General features: G+C 42.2%; 1 protein-coding gene across 2 annotated transcripts; it reads right to left on the reverse strand.

Annotated features, from left to right (window-relative positions):
* Nucleotides 1-27,792, reverse strand: gal3st4 (galactose-3-O-sulfotransferase 4). 2 transcript variants are annotated; one of them, XM_067400553.1, is made up of 4 exons: nucleotides 27,523-27,792; nucleotides 6,696-6,806; nucleotides 5,818-6,127; nucleotides 1-4,171 (listed from the first exon to the last, which is right to left on the reverse strand). In XM_067400553.1, exons 2-4 carry the CDS (start codon nucleotides 6,800-6,802, stop codon nucleotides 3,179-3,181), a joined length of 1,410 nt encoding a protein of 469 aa, XP_067256654.1. In that variant the 5' UTR covers nucleotides 6,803-6,806; nucleotides 27,523-27,792; the 3' UTR covers nucleotides 1-3,178. The 2 variants fall into 2 exon arrangements, with proteins under 2 accessions (XP_067256654.1, XP_067256653.1); XM_067400552.1 differs by lacking the exon at nucleotides 27,523-27,792 and adding an exon at nucleotides 7,406-7,650.

Here is a 27,792-nt window from a genome sequence, read left to right on the forward strand (position 1 = left end):
TTATAGGATGTGTTGTAAGAGCAGTGTAGCATTTTTCTCATTTGGAAAGCATGCTTTTTAATCAACTTTCTGCCTGTCTTTTTCTTCTCTTATGAGATGATAGTTGATGTCATCCAGATCAAATCTGCAAAAACACAGAAGGTAGGCTGCATCTGCCCCCTTGCACGCCTTCTGAATTAATTTTCCAGTCAATGAATATAATGAAAAACTGCACGCCAATTTTTTTCATGTCAAGATTCCAAGCACAGAAACATCAGTACCTCTTTGGTTTATCTTTAAATTGCAGTACCACAGATAGTCTACCTAAAGAGTCATGAAGATGCTGAACCTACTGATTAGTATGAAACGCAGGTATTACAGCACAATATTGCCAGACTTTAAGTCTTATTACAGAATATTCACTAAAATGAGGTGAATGAATGTAAAAGCTATTATATATATCTCAAGCTGAACAGGAAATCAAAGCGATTTAGGGTGAATTTCTTCAAAATGTTTTACAGCAGTAGCATTAATATTTTCTTTTCAGAGTTTTTAAAGAGAAAAGGGTATTATCAAAATTGATCTTTATGTCTTGGAACACTTACAAATCAAGTCTTTTTTTGTCAAATATAATCAGTTAAATGCATCTTCTTTCACTCCATGTTTACTGAACAAAAATCTTTTTTTTCTAGGATTTAAATCATTTAATTATTTTTGAATTTAGCTCCATCAAATGATCTGCAAACACAGGAGCTACCGTGGATGGAAAATTCAGTGATAAAGACAGTTAATTAACTGGCAGTAGTACAATTCAAACTAAAATGGAATGGGGTATTAAAATGCAAGTCAAAATATGCAGTTGTTTATCAATTACACAAGGAAATGATTGCTAATTATAGTCATGCATATAAATCCTAACTATACAAATGACACATGAATGAGCATACCTAGTGTTTTCTTCATTTCAACAACATCTGAATTAGAACAGAGGAAATAAATTAATTTGTAATGTAAGATATCGTCTTTCTCTGCGGATTGAAATTTGCATAAAGCTGGCTGTATTTATACATGGGGCAATTTGCACAGTGCATTCCAGTCAAATTTCTACACTACGTTTTCTCAGCACTCACGATAAGAGAAAAAACATTTTAGTATTAGAGTATAAATGCAGTAGATACACAGAGAAATGTATACAAAAGCATAATAAATACAGCAAGCTTTGATATTAAAGCACTGCTTCACAAAGGTACTAACTGTAAGGCAAAATAACCATTGAGTTTTGGAATTTCAGGTGGAGTTTTTTTCTGGTCAATAAAGTGTCTATGACAGGCCTCAGAAATGACCGCCTTTACCATGCTATTAAACATTCACCATCTTTTTTTACTCAAAACATCAAAATAAAAATACTGAAAATATCAAACTCTAGCAAACATCAAGAGGTAAACAGACTGTTACAGGAAGTGCATTGGCCAATCAATGAGGTTGATAAATACAAATCTACAGCCCATTTTGCCCTTCATGAATGGTCATATTATTTCACAGTGTTAAAAACTGGAGATGTTGTTCTCACAGACCCAGGGAAGTCATGATAGCTTATACTGTTTCACGGAAAATCAAACTATTGCAAGTCTGCTTTTGTGGCTTCTCTCAGTTCCCAGTTCTTAAAACTGAATGTGAGGCATATAAAACAAAAGTTAGCAATGTATTCAATAAGAAAATGCTGTCAGGATTCCTGTTGAATAATCACCCATATAAATGGATAAAAAATGAAATTCCAGCCACTCTGAACAGTACCACTGGTTGAATCATGCGTGCCAGACAATGAAGGGTCTGTGAATCCACATTTGTGGAATTTCTTCATACAGCAAATGGATTTCCATGTTTTTTTAAAACAAATTCAAATGCATTTCCAATATCAAATTGCTATTTCACTGGATGCAAAAAGCCTTTTAGTTGGTAGTGATACTAGATGTTCACTAACACTTTCAAAAGTTTGGGATCTTTTTTTCCTTTTTTTAAAGAAGACTCTTATGCTAACCATTTATTTGATCAAAAATACAGTAAAAACAGTAATATTGAGAAATATTATTATGATATTCTGTTTTCTATTTTAATATATTTTAAAAGTAATTTATTCCTGAATTTTTAACATCATTACAGTCTTCAGTGTCACATGATCCTTCAAAAATCATTACTGTTATTTATTTTAACAAATATTTTTGTGGAAAATGTGATACATTTTCAGTATTCTTGGATGAAAAGTTAAAAAAAGAACAGCATTTATTTGAAACAGAAATATTTTGTAACATAAGTGGCTGTATTGTCACTTCTGATCAATTTAATGCATCCCTGTTGAATAAAGTATTAATTTCTTAAAATTAAAAAAAAAATATTGACCCCAAACGTTAAAATGCTAATGTACCAAAGATACTTTATCTGTTCAAAAGTGGGTTTTAACAGTATGTTTGAAACACTGTAATAGGGATAGGCGTTATCTTATCGTTTGCGATCAAAATTCTCTCCGCGATAAAACTCGCAGTCGCTTTGCTGAGAGTGATAGGTGTTTCTCACACACTAAAAGAGAGAACGAGAGAGTCATACCACACAGAATTGACGTGCTAAATGTAAACTTAAAGTAAATTTGTAATTTTAAAGTAAATCTGCAACATTTTCATTTCTGCAAGGGCTGGTGTTTGGAATTTTTAGTTTTTTTGTAGCCAAAACAGTGGTGAATGGTACTATGTTTATATCGTCATTAACATTGCAATAAATACAAGAAAATATTGTGATACATTTAACACCATATCGCCCATCCCTACACTGCAACCACTTTCATGACATGTATACTGCCAAGTTGCATTTTCGTACCACACCATGGCTCGTCATGGACAGAGAAGCAGCATTTTCTCACTTCTTCTCAATGTCAAACTCACCAACAGCAAGCTTTTTGCACTTAGACACCATCCTGCATGTTTGCACCATTATATCACACCAGCCACTGCAATATACCTCTTCTTCAATACTTAGTATTGTATAAAATAGCATGTAGAAGGGCAAGATGAGGAGGAAGAGCCGATGACAAAGTGGTGTGTTGTATGTCTTGGATATCCCTTCTCCTCTAGGAGTGCAGCACAGAGGCCCATGGAGCCAAAATGGGTCAGAACTACTGACCTTGAGGCAAAAAGGTGCAACTAGCTCACTATCTAAATCTTACTTTTGAATCAACCTGATGATCTAACGATTGATTCCGAAACAGAATGGTCCCATCCCAGTCCCTTTCCACAAGCCTCTTTCCCCCATGGTCTTCAGTCCTGAGTTTCGAGGACTCCCTCCTTACTGGAAGCACTCCAGCGACTGGGGGTTGCTGGGCACGTGGGAATTGCCGAAGATCCAGCAAGTCTTTGTACTGAATCTCAGGCCTGATCATGCGTAGACAAGCTTCCCATGTAGCGTTGTTTAGTCCCGACTGCAACTCATAACCCAAGATCTTCACTAATCCACTCTGGAAAGGGCGGATGGTCTTGTCTCGGATACGACTGGCTTCTATGGGGCGGCCGCCGTCGCGTAAGCAAATGCGAGTGAGAACCTCCCGCTTGGTCCTAAGCAAGGCCACCTCAGTCTCCATTCGACTACGCCCAAAGCGCTCTACTTCCTGCCAAAAAGTCAGATTAAAAGCTTGGTAAAGGTACCAGTCTAGCGCATTCCACTCACGTAATTTTGATCTTTGCTTGTCTGTTAAAGCCAAAGGGGCTGGAGCTGCAGCTTTGCCCACCCATCCTGACCTTACACTGGACACTTGCTGCCTGGCGTTTAGGCTAAAAGAAACCACAGCATCTAACGGCCAGCACAGAGCATGGCGCAGCAGCACCATAGATTGGTCAAAATACTCTGAGAGAAGAATGAGCTTGAAATTCCGACGCACTGCTGCCACACCGCGCTTGGCCAGAGCTAGGCTGAAGTTGGAGGTATGGTCCAGACCAAAGTCAAACCACATCAGGTTGCGGGCATAATGGTTGTTTCGGAGTCTGGGGTCGTAGTACTTATGGGGGTTGTCTGCAAAATCACCCAGTCCTTTGGCACGCCTGAAGGCAGGGGCAACGTTTTTATAATAGGCATAAGAAGATTCAGCTAGCGCCACAGGGTCTCGAAGGATGGAGAAATAGAAGGTGTCCGCTGGCATGACCTTTTCAACCTGTAACAAAAGAGAAAAAGAGAATAACATTCCAAACAGGAACATTTTCAATCATGTAACTGTCTCAAATATAAATGGTTACAGAAGAGGAGATTTCTACAGTTTAAAAGTCCAGTTTAAAGGTGCTCTAAGCGATCCTGGGCGGAGTAACTTCCTGTTGACGTTCGAAGTGTTGTCAAACAAAACAGAGGCTAGCTAGACCCTCCCTCCTCCTCCTCTTCCCCCTCCCCTCCGTGCTTCCTGAAACAGTCATGAACGCGCATTTAAAATCATTCTTGTCGGTTATTGGCTGGAACATGTTTATTATGATTCGTGGTCCAGGCTGCACCAGTTTGTTTTTATTGCCGTTTTCGGAGCTTGTGGCGACTACAGAGACCGTGTTTTTTTACAGTGTGTTCAGGGGACAGGCAGCTAGCGGATAGTGAGGAGATGTTTGCTGTATGTGACAAAAAATGTTTTTGTCTAAAAACTTGTGACATGGCTTAGAGCACCTTTAAAAGTCCAGATTTTGAGCTAAAAGAAAATAAACATGCTATAAATGTATGAATTTGCAATAATTATTTAGTTAATTAGTATCTGACCGGGGAAAAAAAAAACAATGATAAGATAAAGATAAATAAGATAAAGACAATGTAAATAATATCTGCAAGCATCAATCAAAAGAATTTGCATGATTATTTGGTATTTATTATGAATGAAAACATAATTGTGCTTATTATAGCATCACCTAGGGCCAGTTGTTCAAAAGTAATCTGATTGGCTCAAATCTTGAAAATGGGTTGTTCAAAAGGAAAAAAGGATTCTGAAATCAGATTAGATCACAAAATCCAATCTTGGTTTTGATCTGGATAAAATCATCAGTTTGTGTTGTTTAGTAAGATTGGCATACCTTTGATCCAAAAAAATCTGGATTATACTGATCCCATCAGAAGGGTGGATTTCAGGAACAAAAATGTAATCAAACTCTAGAACTGGTTGAAAAACGCAACATTTTTATCATGTAATATACATACACACATTTGTTTATGTTGCTCTTGATTAGTTGAACTGTTAAAGTAATAAAATAGAAGTAGATATTAGGCAACATATTTAGCCTTTTGGTAATACTGTTAAGTAAAAAAGAGATTTTGGTGCCATAAAATAATCCCCAAACAGCTGTAAATATCAAACACAAATATTATATTCAATTCAAAGTGTTTTTTAATCATTGTTTGTAAAGTACACTTGCACAATAATAAGAGATTTACCAGTCAAAAGTTCTTTGAGAGCCCTATAGGGACTCCATAGAGCTAGTAATCCAGATTTGGTAATCTGAAAAGTCTGTATCTGGATCAGGGTGATCCAATCCAATTTTGCTTTAAAAAAACCAGCACAAAAGTAACCTGATACTGGATAGCAAAACATGGGATTTCCAAATCCAGATCATTCTGATCCAGATTAAACTTTTTTAACAACTGGCCCTTGTGTCAGAAAGAAAGATCTTTGATGCCCAAACACTTTTAGGCCATAAAAACAATATTTAATCGAAAGGAATTTAATCAGTTTTGTTGCTTAGAAACCAAATTAATTTGATTAAAATATGTATGAACACAGAGTGTGAGTTCAACAGATCTGTCCAAGAAAATGCCAGCTACCATATGCTGTACCTCTGGTTTGTTGAAACGCATGTGATTTCCCATAATGTCAAATTCTGCCACGTGAGGGCCTCTGTATCCTTTCACCCTCTGGGCGATAAAGGGCAGCGGGTAGCCAAATTGGTACCCCACAGGCAGGGCAAATTTAAGGCCCCGCTCCTCTCCAAAACGATAGAGCAAATTGAGAACGGTGCTGCTTGCTGTCTTGTGAGTCTTCAGGAACATGATGTGGATGTGGGGTTGACAAGACCCCAGAGAGGCCCCTTGGGAATTCTCAGAGGGAAGAGAGTAGAGGGAGTGAGGCCTCTCTGGCTGCATCCAGCTAATGGAGAGAAAGAGCAAATTATGACATAAAAATGATAACAAGAACGAAAATGAATCTCTTTTTCTGCTCAATATAATACGAGAAAAATGACGGGATGAAGAGTGAAATGAGGAGAAGAAGTTAAACGAGACAAAAAGGCCTGTCAGGTTACAGATAATTACACAATAGAGATAATTGAGATCATTAAGGAAGTAGAGAATAAACACTTCAAAGAGAATGGATGAAAACAGATTACCTCATAATGAATTCAGAGATATTCTGAGGATGTGAAATTCATAATCACTTAAGATAATCGCATAAGATACCGTACAGAAGAATAATTACACAATACTCTTGACTGGATAAATAGCATTACTTAAAGGGATAGTTTTTTTTTTTTTTTTTTAAATAATAATTTTGCTGCAGGAAATAATCCAGAAACATTTAAGCAACATTATATCTTAACACTGGATGTTAAATGACAATAATAGGTATTCAAGCAATGTTTTTATAAATGCTGTAGAGTAAAAAAGAGGAAATTGGTATATGAGAGGGAATGTAAATAGAAATGGGAACATTTTCTTGCCTCTTGTTGAAGATGACTCCCAGTAGTTGCCCAGCAAAAGCGATGACAACAAATACCAGGAGTGCTTTCCATATGGGCCCCAGCCGATAACATCCCAGCCACCGCATTCTCCTATGACCAAGAACAGGACTGGTTAGCTTCGACCGTGATACTGTGCAGCACAGGACAGCGAAATGTTCATTAATAGAACATGAAATGATAAAAGACCAACAAAGGGACAGTAAAAGGGAAGAATGTGAGCATGCGAAGTATGGAATGTGTACACAAAATACAAAAGTGGAACACAAAAGTGAAAATGGAGAAGACATTCAATATGACAGGACAAACAGGCAGGTGTATCTGTTGTCAGATCAAATCCACATATAAAGAACACATACAAAAAACCTTAAAGGCTGCTATTTAAAATTATTTTCCATGCCTTATGGCGCTATATCAGCAACCAAGACTCTCTGCTACTCAGGCTTCGATCAAAGCGAACAGACTTTTGTCGTGTGCTTCATTGCAAACTAAATGATGTTTGCATGAAAAACGGGTGTAGAGGAAAATTAAACAGTCTGAGAGAATAGATGCAACACAAAAATGGCCTTTGTTTCCATTCGCTTGTCTCATCTTGATGAAAAAGGGTGTTGCAGAATTCGTTCAGACAAAGACAGACTGCCGCTGTCATAAATCACAGATTGCGCCTCGCAGTCTGAGCCTGACACACTTACCGAGCTGACCGTCTGAAAGCCATGATAAAATCCGGCCGGTATCACTATAGATCGGCGTTTGGCAACAGCCACGGTGCATTTCGGCCGATGCCTTTCAAATCCGCCCGACGACGTCTGTGTAATGTATGTGCTCCATCCGTGCGTACATGGACCGACAACTGAGCGCCTGCACGATTGCCCTCAAGTGCGTTCAATTTCCCGTTTCTTTGACATGCATGCGCTTCGCTTCAGTTTCTCGATAGGTTATGACGGAGAAAAGGGACTGCTTTGTGTTTTGGGTGAGTGTGTGGGCGGGTGTGCAGGGACCAGTCTGCTGTTATGTGAGTCGAGGTCTGACGTCAGACCTGCTCTTTCTTTGCTTGCAAACACAAATCCAAATTCGCAGGAACGATAAACGTAGGCATTATTGCAAGCGGAGTAAACAGCACGTTCATCATTATTAAAACAAATGAGATTGCCACGAATACAGTACTCTTCGATGTTTTTTTAGAGCATTAGAGGTATACATGAAGGTTTATATATATATATATTATTTTTGTGATAGATATGTTAGATCAAGGATGAGCAACGTCAGTCCTGCAGAGTTTAGCTCCAACCCAGATAAATAATAATAATAAAATAAAATAAAAACTCACCTGCCTGTATCCTTATCCCAAAGACATTGATTTAGCATTGATTACTGACTCTTTTTGCAAAGTCTAGCCTTGCACTGTAAAAAGTAATATGCTATATCTACTCCATACATTTTTGGCAACAGATTACAAGCAATATTATTAATTAAATTCAACAAATAAGAATTGAGTTAGAATTAATCAAATTAATTCCTTCTTTTAAATTAATTAACCACTTTTTTTAGAGTAAGATGAAATCCAATACTTACATTTAAAAGAGTAATTCAGCAATTTCTCAAAAAAAAAAAAAAAAAGATTCCTGTAGTCACTGGTGCACAATGAATTCTGGGGTAGGCAAGGCCGCGAAGGATCCATCTGTTGTATCCTTCATTTCACGGGAAACGAAGGACGCATTTGAAGGAGCCTTCGAATTGGGACAGGAAAGGCCTCCTCAGCATTGAACGCTAGAATGAGATGGTCTAATAAGTCCCTGCGGTCATGACACGAAAATACTATTCAAATTTTAATTTTAAAAATACTTTATATTAAAAACCAGCTGGCTTTCTATTAATGCAGTACAGGTAATGACAACAATCTGTGGTCTCCCAGTGGCTTACATTGCGCAAGGTTTTCCATTGTGTGATTCATTTACAACAAAACAAAAGAAACATAATGCCTTTAAGGGACAATATTTGCCCCCTTAAATAGATTTTCAGATGCATTTTTACCTTTATAAAGGCAAAGTTTTTCTAACCCCTATTAAATGTATGTCATGTTAACTCTCCCGATTAGTTCAAAGCCACAGATTTGTTCTCTAATGAAACACCGCAGTTTTTTGACCTGAGGGAGAGGTTCTAGCAGACCAATCACAGCGCTTGTGGGCCGTGTAGAATTGACGCGTTGTTACATTTTTGGAGAGATCCAAAAATTAAACTGTGCTACACATAGCCTACGATGTAGCATACTCTGCACACAGCCTATCATATGCATGCTGCTTGTGTAGATTCAGTCAGTTTTGCCCAAAACATATGTAGTAATTGGATTGGATGTCATGTTATGTATTTAACCTTTTACGGGAATACCATTATTCCGTTTTTATACTAGATGCGGCATTTTGCCTGTTAGAAATACATACTTAGTTGTAATGCTATTTTAAGGTGGAAATTAAATGAAGGGCATTTTTTGGCGAACCCTCTCTGACACCTCATGTACCTCCAGGGGTACACATAGACCTATCCCAGTTTAGGAACCACTGATATTGAACATACTTTTTTAATGGTGGCAAAGTAATTTTTGAAAGCAAATGTATTATCTACTAGTATGTGATTTCGGCCACAGCTCAGGTCAGCTATTATAGGCCTATGACTTGAAAAGTTATATAGTCTCAAATTATTGAAACATACCAATTGTCGTGTGTATGAGGCTATTGATTAAATGGTGGCAGATCAAAATTCGAGCTTGCACTTGACTAAGAAAGACGAAGATGAAATTATTAGAAAAATTTGACACTAATAATTTAATAGAAAATCTGTTCAAATAAACTCATAATCAGTCATTTGTCTAAAAGAGTCATTTGTTCATGAATCATGAATTACATCATGAATTACAGTGTTGCACTGAGTCAGTGTTGCCTGGAGCGAGGACAATGCAACAAAGAGATGCTGAATAGCAGTGCAGAAAACACTGGCATGCAGTCTAGATATGTAATTAACTAACACCCGCTCACCAGAAGAAATCTAATAAAACTGCAAAACTGCTTCAGGGATTCTTGGGATGACAAAGAGCTCCAAATGGAACCAATAACACTCACTCAATCCTGTAAGCATATCCAAGTAAGCAGTTCCAAAAGCTTCTAAACAATTAACTTAAAAGGATCTGTTATTTTTGAGACCCGGCATCACAAGTGGTCAGGTGTGACAGATGGCCACCTTGTTTTAATGTCTCTGGTGACCACTTGTGTTTGGATTTTGTTGAGGGCAAGAATTCTGATTTTGTCACAGCATACACATTACTTACAACATCAGTGCTTTTTGAACGAGCAAATAAAGTTTTTTATTTTTTGTAATCCCACAAAGGTAAGCTGTGAAATGTCATTGTTATATTAGTCGAGCGCCTGTATTACCTGACACAAATGTCTTTGCCTTAGGGGAAAATTTCACCCCTGAATAAACAAATGGTTCATACGCAATGTGTACATTTTTGAAAACTGAAAACTGACCTAGTTTGTATGTTACTGTAGGAACAACGAATTGTAATGTACAAAGACATTTATTGCTACTAAGGACCATACACACGTTTCACTGAGGCAGACATCAGGTTTAGATTTCTAGGATCTGGTTTCCTGGCTTTTAGGTGCCTTTTTTTTTTCCTCATAGGCTATATACATAGTTCAGTCATGAAACTCTAGAGGGCGCAGGCTGATGGTTCCTTAACGCAAGCTGATGATAATTACAGTGTTAACTACTGGCACAAGCTGATTGGTGCATGTCACATCTGCAGCCAATGATCTTGTTGCTCACACATTTAAATGGCTGGTTACATTCACTATGGCTTCAGAATTCCTCTAAAACCCTCCACCTTCCCCCAGCTCCACCTGTATAGATCTGCTATGGGTTATTGATATATGCTATTTGTGCAGCAGCACTACGTCTTACTCGCAGCAGCTTATTGGTGTATGTATTTATGTATTGGAAGTAGCAAGTTTCTGTACTTGCTCTGCAGCAGCAGCAATTCAGCAGCAGCGTAGCAGATTTATTCCGCCAAGACCATTAACATTGTCATATCCATTACCATGTTAACAATCTTCCAAGAGTTGTCATGATTGAAATTAATATTCTTAACCCATTTTGTTGTAAGTAAATGTAAACATGCTGGACAACTTTGTATCTGTAAAAATATTGGATGCACAATTGGATTTGTAGATTACTTAATGCAAATAGTTACCATTTAGCAGATGTTGTTTCTAAAGCAGCGTACAGTACACTAATTTATGGAACAGTGCCTTGTAGTAAGTTGGGAATAGTTTTCATACAAAAGGTTTCTGATTAAAAAAAGAACAGTCTCTAGTTCACATTTACTACACAACTTTTTTGTTGCAACACTCCTAAAAATAAGGGAGTGGGCGGGGTGGGTTACAGCAATACTACAGAAGAATCATTTTGGGTTCCCCAAAGAATCTTTCAGCAAGCAATTCTTAAAAAAAAATAAAAATTCTTTGTGTGAAGAACATAATATAATAATATAAAGAATTTAATAATATAAAGAACCTTTTTCCACTATAAAGAACCATTTATACAATCATAAGATTACATGAATTTTAAAGGTTGTTTATTGAACAATCAATGCCAATAAAGAACATTTCCCTTTTACAGTGGGTACGGAAAGTATTCAGGCCCCCTTAAATTTTTCACTCTTTGTTATATTGCAGCCATTTGCTAAAATCATTTAAGTTCATTTTTTTCCTCATTAATGTACACACAGCACCCCATATTGACAGAAAAACACAGAATTGACTTTTTTGCAGATTGAAAAAGAAAAACTGAAATATCACATGGTCCTAGGTATTCAGACCCTTTGCTCAGTATTTAGTAGAAGCAACCTTTGGATCTAATACAGCCATGAGTCTTTTTGGGAAAGATGCAACAAGTTTTTCATACCTGGATTTGGGGGTCCTCTGCCATTCCTCCTTGCAGATCCTCTCCAGTTCTGTCAGGTTTGATGGTAAACATTGGTGGACAGCCATTTTTAGGTCTCTCCACAGATGCTCAATTGGGTTTAAGTCAGGACTCTGGCTGGGCCATTCAAGAACAGTCACAGTTGTTGTGAAGCCACTCCTTCGTTATTTTAGCTGTGTGCTTAGGGTCATTGTTTTGTTGGAAGGTAAACCTTTGGCCCAGTCTGAGGTCCTGAGCACTCTGGAGAAGGTTTTCATCCTGGATATCCCTGTACTTGGCCACATTCATCTTTCCCTCAATTGCAACCAGTCATCCTGTCGCTGCAGCTGAAAAACACCCCCACAGCATAATGCTGCCACCACCATGCTTCAATGTTGGGACTGTATTGGACAGGTGATGAGCAGTGCCTGGTTTTCTCCACACATACCGCTTAGAATTAAGGCCAAAATGTTCTATCTTGGTCTCATCAGACCAGAGAATCTTATTTCTGACCATCTTGGAGTCCTTCAGGTGTTTTTTAGCAAACTCCATGCGGGCTTTCATGTGTCTTGCACTGAGAGGCTTCCGTCGGGCCACTCTGCCATAAAGCCCCAACTGGTGGAGGGCTACAGTGATGTTTGACTTTCTACAACTTTCTCCCATCTCCCGACTTTGAGTTCTTCTTTACCTCTCTCACCAAGGCTCTTCTCCCCCGATAGCTCAGTTTGGCTTGACGGCCAGCTCTAGGAAGGGTTCTGGTCGTCCCAAACGTCTTCCATTTAAGGATCATGGAGGCCACTGTGCTCTTAGGAACCTTAAGGGCAGCAGAAATTTTTTTGTAACCTTGGCCAGATCTGTGCCTTGCCACAATTCTGTCTCTGAGCTCTTCAGGCAGTTCCTTTGACCTCATGATTCTCATTTGCTCTGACATGCACTGTAAGCTGTAAGGTCTTATATAGACAGGTGTGTGGCTTTCCTAATCAAGTCCAATCAGTATAATCAATCACAGCTGGACTCAAATGAAGGTGTAGAACCATCTCAAGGATGATCAGAAGAAATGGACAGCACCTGAGTTAAATATATGAGTGTCACAGCAAAGGGTCTGAATACTTAGGACCATGTGATATTTCAGTTTTTCTTTTTTAATAAATCTGCAAAAATGTCAACAATTCTGTGTTTTTCTGTCAATATGAGGTGCTGTGTGTACATTAATGAGGAAAAAAAAGAACTTAAATGATTTTAGCAAATGGCTGCAATATAACAAAGAGTAAAAAATTTAAGGGGGTCTGAATATTTTCCGTACCCACTGTATATGATAATCAACTGAATGGAAAATTTGCATGTAAGCTAGTTCTGACTGTTGACCCTTCACACGGTACTCTGCTGGCGGCTTGCTAAAGCCTGCATAGTTACTTCCCCTATGCATACCTACATAGTTTAGTGGGTTAGACTTAGCTTATAATGCAGTGAATCTACTGACAAATTGCCTGTAGCCTGATATATGTGCATGAATGTAATATATGATCATAATTTAAGGTGACTGGTGTAAAAAGCACTGGGCCCCGCGGCAAACAGAGTGTTTGGTTTGTAAATGTCATGGTTTCATTCTTTCTGCATCCAATATTTCACTACACAAAACATTTTATCCTAGCTCAAAGTGAACTCATAATTAATTTAATCTGGGTCATTTTAACTTTTGTTTTGTTTGTTCATGGCTTTTTGAGGAGGAGGGCATGTCACGCAACCTGACCAAGTTGGCATTTAGCTAAATTTGCTACTGTGATTAGGTGTCCTGCCTTTGACATCAACAAAAGGTAAGTGAACCGTTTTCTCTGCCCTTTTTAAACTTAATACACTTATTTATTTTTGCTGTCCTGTACATGATAATAAAGTTAGTTGCATGAAGTATTTTTTTTCCATGTTGTCTAGGATCCAATCAGAACAGATGTTCAACCCATTTTTGAGTGTTCTGCAGGCTGGCTTACTGTTTTAAAACGTATTGTATGATGGAGAAATGCTGTATTACTGTTAATAAAAATAAAGCTGCATCTGATTATGCTATGTTAGCTACTTGGCATAGTACTCACCAAAATCAAGGATATTAGATTTAAACAATGAATATCATGTTGAGCTATTTAACATCAATTGTTTTTAGTCTATAGATATATCAAAACAGTTGTTCCGTTGTCTATTAAAATGTATAATATTTTAAAGTGTACTACGAATTAAAACCGGAAACCGAGGTTAATGCAGGTATGACGCCATTGACCGGCGACTCCTCACACATCCCGGAGCCTTGGTTAAAATTGTAATTTTTTCACAATTTAAATATAGTTGGAAACATTGGGATATTGTAAGTACTCAAGTAAACAAATATAACACTGGACTAGTGGTTTTCCGTTATTTACAGCAAAAAATATTACTTATTGCACCTTTAAATGTAATAAGTGTTTACATTTTCAGCTAAGTATTTAAGTTCAGGAAATGAATAAATTAAATGTAAATAACACTGCATTGTCTTCACTGCATAAAACTAAAATCTTTTTCAGTGTGAAATTGTGGGTGTGATCGTAATGAGAGACGGATATCAGTGCCAAGCGAATCCCAGGGTATAGCTATAAAGGATAAGATGATTCATTCTACCAAAATACTTCCAGTGCTGAAATATTACTCATACATGTCAGTTTATTTGTCAAATTAAAATTGTGAGATAAAGCAGATATGTTTTACTTGGTCTAGTGTCATACTATCATACTAATCTGCATTTGGGCGTGTTTAAAGTTTATGCGGTTCTGTGTATTAGTCTGTTGACTGTAAGCTAGATCAAATTATTATACGATATTCTAACATTTCATCAATTTGATCTGGCATTGCGTTGATCCCCTACAATTAGCACATCAGTTTTCTGTGTTCGTTACCTAAGCAATAAGTGCTGTATGCACAAGGACTTTTGACATAACCCGCACGTGCCCATCCAAACACACATAGATGGTACACACGTTTTGGTGTTCACAGAAAATAGTGTGCTCATCTTCAGGACCTGAACGCATGCAACTTGGTCTAATCACTGCAATTTCCGTGACGTGACTATTGTGGATGTGTTCATCGCGATCGTGCTGCCTACCGCATTTCAAACATCTGAATTTATTGCGTTCAGTACTCTGCCCCTGCCTGGTTATAAGTATTTTGCTTGTGCTTATCGCGCCCCATCTCCTGTGCAGGGCTCTTAACAGTTTTTCTCTTCACAGAGGTACTGAGCAACAATTATCGCATTATCCTTTTGCCAAGGTTTGCTAGCTTTTGCAGAGTTCAATAGCTAGCTAGGGTTAGCTAATAAAGCATTACCAAGTATGCGTTTTCCTTTCTTCAATAGCATTATGACAAGGTTTTCTCAGTCTTCTTTTGGGGGTTCTCTCGGCAGGTTCTGACTGCTAGTTGGAGTCCTGTTGGCTAAGTTCCAGCAAGCCACTAGCATGGTTTAGAAATTTTCCTAACAGCAGATGAAGAGGACTGCTGTGTGCTCAATGCTCAACTCAAATGCTCATTACAATCAGTAATTTTCTGCAAATACTGGTGGTGGTAATGTTTCTCGTTTTTATCATTGCTTCCGTATTTTTAGCTTCTATAGCTTTAACGTATTTTCTAACGCGGCCTTGTCTCCATGTGGCCTATTGTGGCTTTGTCTCTATGTTGCTTATCTCCCTTTCTTGTTCTTTATCCTTCTCTCATCATGTGTTAAGTAATTTCATGCAAATACTGGTGGTGGTATGTTTTCGTATTTTCATCATGCCATTTTCAGCTTCTATAGCCTTATGATTTTCTGGGGCTCATCACAGCCTTGTCTCCATGTTATCTCCCTGTCTTGTTCTTTCTCCTTCTCTTAGTAATTTCACGCAAATACTTGTGGTGGTGTATGTTTGCCGTATTTCTTCATACTATTTTCAGCTTCTATAACCTTATGAATTTTCTGAGGCTTATTGCGGCCTATCGTGGCTTTGTCTTCATGTGGCCTATCATGGCCTTGTCTCTGTGTGGCCTATCGTGGCCTTGTCTCGGTGTGGCCGATCGTGGCCTTGTCTCTGTGTGGCCGATCGTGGCCTTGTCTCTATGTGGCCTATCGTGGCCTTGTCTCTGTGTGGCCTATCGTGGCCTTGTCTCTGTGTGGCCTATCGTGGCCTTGTCTCTGTGTGGCCTATCGTGGCCTTGTCTCTGTGTGGCCTATCGTGGCCTTGTCTCTATGTGGCCTATCGCGGCCTTGTCTCTGTGTGACCCATCGCGGCCTTGTCTCTGTGTGGCCTTGCCTCTATGTGGCCTATCGTGGCCTTGTCTCTGTGTGGCCTATCGTGGCCTTGTCTCTGTGTGGCTTATCGTGGCCTTGTCTCTATGTGGCCTATCGTGGCCTTGTCTCTGTGTGGCCTATCGTGGCCTTGTCTCTGTGTGGCCTATCGTGGCCTTGTCTCTGTGTGGCCTATCGTGGCCTTGTCTCTGTGTGGCCTATCGTGGCCTTGTCTCTATGTGGCCTATCGCGGCCTTGTCTCTGTGTGACCCATCGCGGCCTTGTCTCTGTGTGGCCTTGCCTCTATGTGGCCTATCGTGGCCTTGTCTCTGTGTGGCCTATCGTGGCCTTGTCTCTATGTGGCCTATCGTGGCCTTGTCTCTATGTGGCCTATCGTGGCTTTGTCTTCATGTGTCCTATCGTGGCCTTGTCTCTGTGTGGCCTATCGTGGCTTTGTCTTCATGTGGCCTATCGTGGCCTTGTCTCTGTGTGGCCTATCGTGGCCTTGTCTCTGTGTGGCCTTGTCTCTGTGTCTCTGTGAAGCCCATCACGGCCTTGCCTCTATGTGGCCCATCGTGGCCTTGTCTCTGTGTGACCCATCGCGACCTTGTCTCTGTGTGGCCGATCGCGGCCTTGTCTCTGTGTGGCCTATCGCGGCCTTGTCTCTGTGTGGCCTATCGTGGCCTTGTCTCTGTGTGGCCTATCGTGGCCTTGTCTCTGTGTGGCCTATCGTGGCCTTGTCTCTATGTGGCCTATCGTGGCCTTGTCTCTATGTGGCCTATCGTGGCTTTGTCTTCATGTGGCCTATCGTGGCCTTGTCTCTGTGTGGCCTATCGCGACCTTGTCTCTGTGTGGCCCATCGCGGCCTTGCCCCTGTGTGGCCGATCGCGGCCTTGTCTCTGTGTGACCCATCGCTGCCTTGTCTCTGTGTGGCCGATCGCAGCCTTGTCTCTGTCTGGCCTATCGCGGCCTTGTCTCTGTGTGGCCGATCGCGGCCTTGTCTCTGTGTGGCCTATCGCGGCCTTGTCTCTGTGTGGCCCATCGCGGCCTTGTCTCTGTGTGGCCCATCGCGGCCTTGTCTCTGTGTGGCCGATCGCGGCCTTGTCTCTGTGTGACCCATCGCGGCCTTGTCTCTGTGTGGCCTTGCCTCTGTGTGGCCTATCGCGGCCTTGTCTCTGTGTGGCCGATCGCGGCCTTGTCTCTGTGTGGCCCATCGCAGCCTTGTCTCTGTGTGGCCGGACGCGGCCTTGTCTCTGTGTGACCCATCGCGGCCTTGTCTCTGTGTGGCCTTGCCTCTGTGTGGCCTATTGTGGCTTTGTCTCTATGTTGCTTATCTCCCTTTCTTGTTCTTTATCCTTCTCTCATCATGTGTTAAGTAATTTCATGCAAATACTGGTGGTGGTATGTTTTCGTATTTTCATCATGCCATTTTCAGCTTCTATAGCCTTATGATTTTCTGGGGCTCATCACAGCCTTGTCTCCATGTTATCTCCCTGTCTTGTTCTTTCTCCTTCTCTTAGTAATTTCACGCAAATACTTGTGGTGGTGTATGTTTGCCGTATTTCTTCATACTATTTTCAGCTTCTATAACCTTATGAATTTTCTGAGGCTTATTGCGGCCTATCGTGGCTTTGTCTTCATGTGGCCTATCATGGCCTTGTCTCTGTGTGGCCTATCGTGGCCTTGTCTCGGTGTGGCCGATCGTGGCCTTGTCTCTGTGTGGCCGATCGTGGCCTTGTCTCTATGTGGCCTATCGTGGCCTTGTCTCTGTGTGGCCTATCGTGGCCTTGTCTCTGTGTGGCCTATCGTGGCCTTGTCTCTGTGTGGCCTATCGTGGCCTTGTCTCTGTGTGGCCTATCGTGGCCTTGTCTCTATGTGGCCTATCGCGGCCTTGTCTCTGTGTGACCCATCGCGGCCTTGTCTCTGTGTGGCCTTGCCTCTATGTGGCCTATCGTGGCCTTGTCTCTGTGTGGCCTATCGTGGCCTTGTCTCTGTGTGGCTTATCGTGGCCTTGTCTCTATGTGGCCTATCGTGGCCTTGTCTCTGTGTGGCCTATCGTGGCCTTGTCTCTGTGTGGCCTATCGTGGCCTTGTCTCTGTGTGGCCTATCGTGGCCTTGTCTCTGTGTGGCCTATCGTGGCCTTGTCTCTATGTGGCCTATCGCGGCCTTGTCTCTGTGTGACCCATCGCGGCCTTGTCTCTGTGTGGCCTTGCCTCTATGTGGCCTATCGTGGCCTTGTCTCTGTGTGGCCTATCGTGGCCTTGTCTCTATGTGGCCTATCGTGGCCTTGTCTCTATGTGGCCTATCGTGGCTTTGTCTTCATGTGTCCTATCGTGGCCTTGTCTCTGTGTGGCCTATCGTGGCTTTGTCTTCATGTGGCCTATCGTGGCCTTGTCTCTGTGTGGCCTATCGTGGCCTTGTCTCTGTGTGGCCTTGTCTCTGTGTCTCTGTGAAGCCCATCACGGCCTTGCCTCTATGTGGCCCATCGTGGCCTTGTCTCTGTGTGACCCATCGCGACCTTGTCTCTGTGTGGCCGATCGCGGCCTTGTCTCTGTGTGGCCTATCGCGGCCTTGTCTCTGTGTGGCCTATCGTGGCCTTGTCTCTGTGTGGCCTATCGTGGCCTTGTCTCTGTGTGGCCTATCGTGGCCTTGTCTCTATGTGGCCTATCGTGGCCTTGTCTCTATGTGGCCTATCGTGGCTTTGTCTTCATGTGGCCTATCGTGGCCTTGTCTCTGTGTGGCCTATCGCGACCTTGTCTCTGTGTGGCCCATCGCGGCCTTGCCCCTGTGTGGCCGATCGCGGCCTTGTCTCTGTGTGACCCATCGCTGCCTTGTCTCTGTGTGGCCGATCGCAGCCTTGTCTCTGTCTGGCCTATCGCGGCCTTGTCTCTGTGTGGCCGATCGCGGCCTTGTCTCTGTGTGGCCTATCGCGGCCTTGTCTCTGTGTGGCCCATCGCGGCCTTGTCTCTGTGTGGCCCATCGCGGCCTTGTCTCTGTGTGGCCGATCGCGGCCTTGTCTCTGTGTGACCCATCGCGGCCTTGTCTCTGTGTGGCCTTGCCTCTGTGTGGCCTATCGCGGCCTTGTCTCTGTGTGGCCGATCGCGGCCTTGTCTCTGTGTGGCCCATCGCAGCCTTGTCTCTGTGTGGCCGGACGCGGCCTTGTCTCTGTGTGACCCATCGCGGCCTTGTCTCTGTGTGGCCTTGCCTCTGTGTGGCCTATCGCGGCCTTGTCTCTGTGTGGCCGATCACGGCCTTGTCTCTGTGTGGCCGATCGCGGCCTTGTCTCTGTGTGGCCCATCGCGGCCTTGTCTCTGTGTGGCCTATCGCGGCCTTGTCTCTGTGTGGCCGACCATGGCCTTGTCTCTGTGTGGCCTATCGCGGCCTTGTCTCTGTGTGGCCTATCGCAACCTTGTCTCTGTGTGGCCTATCGCGGCCTTTTCTCTGTGTGGCCTATCGCGGCCTTGTCTCTGTGTGGCCTATCGCGGCCTTGTCTCTGTGTGGCCTATCGCGGCCTTGTCTCTGTGTGGCCTATCGTGGCCTTGTCTCTGTGTGGCCTATTGTGGCCTTGTTTCTGTGTGGCCTATTGTGGCCTTGTCTCTGTGTGGCCTATCGTGGCCTTGTCTCTATGTGGCCTATCGTGGCTTTGTCTTCATGTGGCCTATCGTGGCCTTGTCTCTGTGTGGCCTATCGCGACCTTGTCTCTGTGTGGCCCATCGCGGCCTTGCCTCTGTGTGGCCGATCGCGGCCTTGCCTCTGTGTGGCCCATCGCGGCCTTGTCTCTGTGTGGCCCATCGCGGCCTTGTCTCTGTGTGGCCCATCGCGGCCTTGTCTCTGTGTGGCCTTGCCTCTGTGTGGCCAATCGCGGCCTTGTCTCTGTGTGGCCTATCGCGGCCTTGTCTCTGTGTGGCCCATCGCGGCCTTGTCTCTGTGTGGCTGATCGCGGCCTTGTCTCTGTGTGACCCATCGCGGCCTTGTCTCTGTGTGGCCTTGCCTCTGTGTGGCCTATCGCGGCCTTGTCTCTGTGTGGCCGATCGCGGCCTTGTCTCTGTGTGGCCCATTGCGGCCTTGTCAGGGAACTACACTAACCTTTTCCACTGGTGGCACTTGCGCTACTAACTTTTTCAGTTACTGGCGCAAAACATGATTTGGTCGCACAAATTATTTATAGTAAGCCACTCTGGATAATAATGAACAATAATGAAACTGTATTGCATACAGATGTGCTTTTTATTTTACTTGCCATCTTTTAAACCACATTCTTGTTTTCTTTAACATTGGTTGGGATAGATTTACTGCAATAAAAATACAGTACACAATAAAATGCAAAATGAATTTCTTTTGGATTTCAACATGCTATGCAGATGGGCAGACTCCTGAACTCTTAAGGAAAAATAAAATAAATATAATCCATAAAATAATATAATAATAGATTTTCAGCAGCTATTGACTTTTCTGTATTAAAGATACAAAAAAAAGAAGAAATTTTGGCACAGGTCTTTTGCTTGAGAGTGTCTGAGATTACTCCAATAAATTCAGCACATGATTTGTGGTTAGCGTATGTTGGATTAATGGCCACCCCGTTATTCTTCAAAATAATAATTTGCAATTTAAATTTGGTGAAATGCATTTATTCTTTGGCTATATTATAAGCTACACTGAACTCCTCACTTGCTCGGTTTGCTAAATCTTGACACCGAAATGCAGTGGGGAGTGCTGCTAAGTCACGGGATATGTACCTGTCTCTACACTTCGCGTGCTTCATACTCTCATGAAGCTTCAATGATTCGTGTTTGAATTGTTTTGACGCAGTTACAAATTTGGACAGTCCAGCAATTGAAGGCCTACATAATTTACAGTACACACAGTGCATTGCTCCGTCTTGGTACCTTAACCACTGGTATTCTTCGAGCCACTGGTGTCGAAATTCATATGTCCGTATCGTTGTTCCCGCGTATGCTTTCCCTGACGAATCCTTCTTAACCTCATCATTCTCACTCACAGGCTCCGTTTGATATGTCGCATCGACATCAAGTGATGATTCTGTTACACTGTATACTTCCCTTCTTAAAATAGGAGTCAATTGTCTGCTTCATTTCAACACGTACAGATTGTAGGCTATGTTGAGATATATATGCGATTGCTGCGTGTGTCTTAACGAGAGGTATATTTTTTTAAATCAACGTTAGGCTACGCCTCGCCTACACCATTCCGGGAGGGGGCGGGGGTCGCGGTTTTGAAGCCAACTTGATGTGTTGAATGCTCAGAGCACGTTATAAAAAGAATTCTTAAAATACACATTTTTGTTTTAATAAATGATCATAGTAAGTCATAGCATATTGCCTAAAACATAAGGTAGGTACAAAAATAATCAGTGGTACATTTGCGACCCTATAGAAATTAGGGTCGCAATGGCATTTCAAAAGGTCGCATATGCGATCATTTTGATCGCAGTGTAGTTCCCTGCTTGTCTCTGTGTGGCCCATCGCGGCCTTGTCTCTGTGTGGCCTTGCCTCTGTGTGGCCAATCGCGGCCTTGTCTCTGTGTGGCCGATCGCGGCCTTGTCTCTGTGTGGCCTATCGCGGCCTTGTCTCTGTGTGGCCTATCGCGGCCTTGTCTCTGTGTGGCCTATCGCGGCCTTGTCTCTGTGTGGCCTATCGCGGCCTTGTCTCTGTGTGGCCTATCGCGGCCTTGTCTCTGTGTGGCCTATCGCGGCCTTGTCTCTGTGTGGCCTATCGCGGCCTTGTCTCTGTGTGGCCTATCGCGGCCTTGTCTCTGTGTGGCCTATCGCGACCTTTTCTCTGTGTGGCCTATCGCGGCCTTGTCTCTGTGTGGCCTATCGCGGCCTTGTCTCTGTGTTGCCTATCGTGGCCTTGTCTCTATGTGGCCTATCGTGGCCTTGTCTCTATGTGGCCTATCGTGGCCTTGTCTCTATGTGGCCTATCGTGGCCTTGTCTCTATGTGGCCTATCGTGGCCTTGTCTTCATGTGGCCTATCATGGGTTTGTCTCTATGTGGCCTATCGTGGCTTTGTCTTCATGTGGCCTATCGTGGCCTTGTCTCTATGTGGCCTATCGTGGCCTTGTCTCTGTGTGGCCTATCGCGACCTTGTCTCTGTGTGGCCCATCGCGGCCTTGCCTCTGTGTGGCCGATCGCGGCCTTGCCTCTGTGTGGCCCATCGCGGCCTTGTCTCTGTGTGGCCCATCGCGGCCTTGTCTCTGTGTGGCCCATCGCGGCCTTGTCTCTGTGTGGCCCATCGCGGCCTTGTCTCTGTGTGGCCTTGCCTCTGTGTGGCCAATCGCGGCCTTGTCTCTGTGTGGCCTATCGCGGCCTTGTCTCTGTGTGGCCCATCGCGGCCTTGTCTCTGTGTGGCTGATCGCGGCCTTGTCTCTGTGTGACCCATCGCGGCCTTGTCTCTGTGTGGCCTTGCCTCTGTGTGGCCTATCGCGGCCTTGTCTCTGTGTGGCCGATCGCGGCCTTGTCTCTGTGTGGCCCATTGCGGCCTTGTCAGGGAACTACACTAACCTTTTCCACTGGTGGCACTTGCGCTACTAACTTTTTCAGTTACTGGCGCAAAACATGATTTGGTCGCACAAATTATTTATAGTAAGCCACTCTGGATAATAATGAACAATAATGAAACTGTATTGCATACAGATGTGCTTTTTATTTTACTTGCCATCTTTTAAACCACATTCTTGTTTTCTTTAACATTGGTTGGGATAGATTTACTGCAATAAAAATACAGTACACAATAAAATGCAAAATGAATTTCTTTTGGATTTCAACATGCTATGCAGATGGGCAGACTCCTGAACTCTTAAGGAAAAATAAAATAAATATAATCCATAAAATAATATAATAATAGATTTTCAGCAGCTATTGACTTTTCTGTATTAAAGATACAAAAAAAAGAAGAAATTTTGGCACAGGTCTTTTGCTTGAGAGTGTCTGAGATTACTCCAATAAATTCAGCACATGATTTGTGGTTAGCGTATGTTGGATTAATGGCCACCCCGTTATTCTTCAAAATAATAATTTGCAATTTAAATTTGGTGAAATGCATTTATTCTTTGGCTATATTATAAGCTACACTGAACTCCTCACTTGCTCGGTTTGCTAAATCTTGACACCGAAATGCAGTGGGGAGTGCTGCTAAGTCACGGGATATGTACCTGTCTCTACACTTCGCGTGCTTCATACTCTCATGAAGCTTCAATGATTCGTGTTTGAATTGTTTTGACGCAGTTACAAATTTGGACAGTCCAGCAATTGAAGGCCTACATAATTTACAGTACACACAGTGCATTGCTCCGTCTTGGTACCTTAACCACTGGTATTCTTCGAGCCACTGGTGTCGAAATTCATATGTCCGTATCGTTGTTCCCGCGTATGCTTTCCCTGACGAATCCTTCTTAACCTCATCATTCTCACTCACAGGCTCCGTTTGATATGTCGCATCGACATCAAGTGATGATTCTGTTACACTGTATACTTCCCTTCTTAAAATAGGAGTCAATTGTCTGCTTCATTTCAACACGTACAGATTGTAGGCTATGTTGAGATATATATGCGATTGCTGCGTGTGTCTTAACGAGAGGTATATTTTTTTAAATCAACGTTAGGCTACGCCTCGCCTACACCATTCCGGGAGGGGGCGGGGGTCGCGGTTTTGAAGCCAACTTGATGTGTTGAATGCTCAGAGCACGTTATAAAAAGAATTCTTAAAATACACATTTTTGTTTTAATAAATGATCATAGTAAGTCATAGCATATTGCCTAAAACATAAGGTAGGTACAAAAATAATCAGTGGTACATTTGCGACCCTATAGAAATTAGGGTCGCAATGGCATTTCAAAAGGTCGCATATGCGATCATTTTGATCGCAGTGTAGTTCCCTGCTTGTCTCTGTGTGGCCCATCGCGGCCTTGTCTCTGTGTGGCCTTGCCTCTGTGTGGCCAATCGCGGCCTTGTCTCTGTGTGGCCGATCGCGGCCTTGTCTCTGTGTGGCCTATCGCGGCCTTGTCTCTGTGTGGCCTATCGCGGCCTTGTCTCTGTGTGGCCTATCGCGGCCTTGTCTCTGTGTGGCCTATCGCGGCCTTGTCTCTGTGTGGCCTATCGCGGCCTTGTCTCTGTGTGGCCTATCGCGGCCTTGTCTCTGTGTGGCCTATCGCGGCCTTGTCTCTGTGTGGCCTATCGCGGCCTTGTCTCTGTGTGGCCTATCGCGGCCTTGTCTCTGTGTGGCCTATCGCGACCTTTTCTCTGTGTGGCCTATCGCGGCCTTGTCTCTGTGTGGCCTATCGCGGCCTTGTCTCTGTGTTGCCTATCGTGGCCTTGTCTCTATGTGGCCTATCGTGGCCTTGTCTCTATGTGGCCTATCGTGGCCTTGTCTCTATGTGGCCTATCGTGGCCTTGTCTCTATGTGGCCTATCGTGGCCTTGTCTTCATGTGGCCTATCATGGGTTTGTCTCTATGTGGCCTATCGTGGCTTTGTCTTCATGTGGCCTATCGTGGCCTTGTCTCTATGTGGCCTATCGTGGCCTTGTCTTCATGTGGCCTATCATGGGCTTGTCTCTATGTGGCCTATCGTGGCTTTGTCTTCATGTGGCCTATCGTGGCCTTGTCTCTATGTGGCCTATCGTGGCCTTGTCTCTATGTGACCTATCGTGGCCTTGTCTCTATGTGGTAGGGCTGTCGCGGTTAAGGAATTTCCCTTGCGGTATTTTTGAGCAGCTCAATAGCGCGATATGCGGTTTTACCGCCATTATATATATGTATATATATATATATATATAATAAACACACAAGCGGACATATTCAATAAACTAAATAGAGCGTTGAAACAGGAAGTGAAGTAACAGAAGAGAATGTCAAGTCAAAATAAGGGTCTACCTGACAGTAAGATCGTAGGGCTATTGTTATATGTATAATAGTTCCGATCCTCGAATCTGACTAAACAAGAGACTTTCTGTTGATATTTCACGAGTATTAGCAGAACTAACGTTACTCATCTCTGTGCGTTCCAGAGATTTCACTATCCTTGCAGACGACAAATACATCTCGGCCTGAAGGACAGACGCAGGTAATCGCACGCGCTCAGTCGATCTCTCTCACATTCACTGTCTGTTTAGGCTTGTTTAGTACAAATCTACGGAGCCTCTGAAAGTTACCATGGTACACATTATGCTACCATTATTAACTTATTTATTATTTATTATACATGCATGAAGTATAAAACGAGAAGGACATAACCTTTCAAAAAATTGAAAAACTGCAAATATCGCGGTTGTTTTTCTCTGTTTCAGGAACTGCAAGATTCTCCTCTGGTGGGTATACATTCCCTCTCACAGTTTTTGGGGGGAGAGTGGGCTCCATCCTGGCGGTTACGTCTCACCACCATTTTTAGGGGTTGGCTACGCCCCTGCCTTCAGCTTCAGGCAGGAAACGCAAAGTCTGCAACCCTCAGGACTTGAGCTACGGACGGGGCCTACGCCAAAGATCATTAATCTTATATATTCTGCTTGCTGTTTGGTAATAAATATCAGTGTCACGTTATCTTGCCTCCCGAGTCTTTCTGGTAAAACTTTTAGTGCACCTCCCATCCAAAAAATTACAATAATCTTTGTGTTTTGTTACTCTTGATATGAAGCAAAGTCTCAGATTTCAAATTACTTCTATCTTATTTTAAGATTCAAAAAATAAATACCGTTTTGGCACTGTTTAATGTGGCGTGACAGATCACTGTAGCACCTCGGACAAGTGGCAGAGTGAAGTGCACGGGAACATCCTCTATTTTAATACCAGTTACAGCGCGAAATAAACATGAATAAACATCTGAAGGTATGTTAAAAGATACAATACAACTTACTGAAATATTCTTCAATATTTTTAATGCATGTTTGAATAAATCAGTTATGACAGCCACGATTTAAATATTTATATTTAAAAAAAACTAAACAAATTGGAGTAGAAAAATTATGCAATTCTAAACTTCATTTATTATAAAAAAGATCATTGCGTGTAATTTAAGTTTTTGTATATAAATAAGTTAATTTTAACCTTCAATATTATAGTAAAGTAGTACCAACTGACTCAAATGTGTAGTTTACAGCATTAGTTGAGAAAATTAGAAAATTTGCCATGTACTGTATATGATATACTACATCCAAAATAATCAATATCGAATCGAAGTCAGAATTGAATTGCAAGCATATGACTAGAAATCAAATCGTGAAAATTGTGTCAATACCCAGCCCTAATAGTTAAGTTGTTTTTGTTGTTGTTGTCATCATTTCAGAGCTTGAAAGCTTCAGTCCTTATTTTATAATGAAAAAGTGACCAGGATATTCTTCAAAAAAAATCAAGAAAATCAATCAGTCAGGGGTGCGTTTCCCAAAAGCATCGTTAGCCAACTATGGTCGCAAGTTCCATTGAACTCTATCTGTAACGACAGAACTTGCAACCATACTTGGCTTTGGGAAACGCACCCCTGGTTTGGAAAAACATGAAAGGGTTAGTTCACACCAAAATGAAAATTCTGTCAGTAATTACTCACCCTCATGTCATTCCACACCCATAAGACTTTAGCTCTTCTTCGGAATGCAAATGAAGGTCTTTTTGATGACAGAATGCTGTCCTTTTAAATTAACACTTTGATGCTTCAAAAACTTTATAAAGAGATCATAACATTTATCCTTATGAATTGAGCTGTTTAGTCCAAATTTTCTGAAGAGAATCGATCGCTTGTTATGATGAAAAGATTGAAATTAGGCTTTTAATCGCATGTAAACATTGACATGTTCGCTGATTGATGTTTACATGTGAGTAAAAGCCTACATTAAATATTATAATTTGGACTAAACCGCTCAATTCATAAGGATAAATGTTCTGATCTCTTTATAAAGTTTTTGAAGCATCAAAGTGGTAGTTACAAAGGTAGTCAATGGAAGGAAATCTGACAGCATTCTGTCATCAAAAAGATCAGTCATGACAGAATTTTAATTTTGGGGTGAACTAACCCTTGAAGGTTGAGTGAGTAATGACAGCCCTTTTGGAGGGTTCACTATCCCTTATGCAGTTAACAGTTGGTCCTTTGCAGAAAGTTGCATCTGTGTGTAAATTTGGAGAGTGGACAACAGTCCAACCTTGTTCCACAGGCCGTTCGCATGTGACTAAAGCTGCTAAACAAGCTTACCCTCACTAATCGACCCCATAGCCGAATAATCTATGTAATTACTTGGGATGACTATAGCAACGGAAAACCGCTTTAGGGTGGATGTCACTAGACCATATGTCTAATTCAATCTGACACGTAATCAAGACAAAAGTAAACCGAAGTAAATAAAGTATAAAAGGAAATATACATAAGACCGAGTAAAGGGCAAAACTTAATCGCAGGGCAAATGGTTTCCAGAAAGAAAAAAAATACTGTGTCATTATAGTGTGTGCGGTCAGATTAAGATATTTGAATCCCATAATCTTGGACGACGCTGAAGTTGGAAGAGCGGCTGTCACAAGAAAAATGCACCTTAAGACTGTCATTATTAGTATTTGTTTGTATTTATTATCATATCTACTCACCCAAAATGTGTCTCGGAATTTATAGCGTCAGTGCAAATTTGCTTTGCAAAGCTGTTTCTTTACTCCAAGTGCAAAGAAATGTTAGTTCGCGCGGCACTCCAGCATTCCCTGTGAATCAATCCATGCGGGAGTCTTCCGTTATCCACAAACTCGCACCAAATGCAACAAAGTTTTGTGTTGATAAACGGCCCACCACGCTGAGATATTTGTCTGTCCTTCAAACTACATTAAATGCGATCTTACTCGTTTAAGAAGTTCCTCGCTTCTGCC

This window comes from Chanodichthys erythropterus, chromosome 11, assembly GCF_024489055.1.
Source record: "Chanodichthys erythropterus isolate Z2021 chromosome 11, ASM2448905v1, whole genome shotgun sequence".
Classification (NCBI taxonomy): Eukaryota; Metazoa; Chordata; class Actinopteri; order Cypriniformes; family Xenocyprididae; genus Chanodichthys; species Chanodichthys erythropterus.

Coding starts and splice junctions, on each gene's coding strand:
- gal3st4 (XM_067400552.1), bottom strand. CDS start 7,428: ATGGCTTTCAGACGGTCAGCTCG. Junction 6,807..7,405: donor GCTTTCAGACGGTCAGCTCG/GTAAGTGTGTCA, acceptor TCTTGGTCATAG/GAGAATGCGGTGGCTGGGAT. Junction 4,172..5,817: donor TGCGTTTCAACAAACCAGAG/GTACAGCATATG, acceptor CTTTTGTTACAG/GTTGAAAAGGTCATGCCAGC.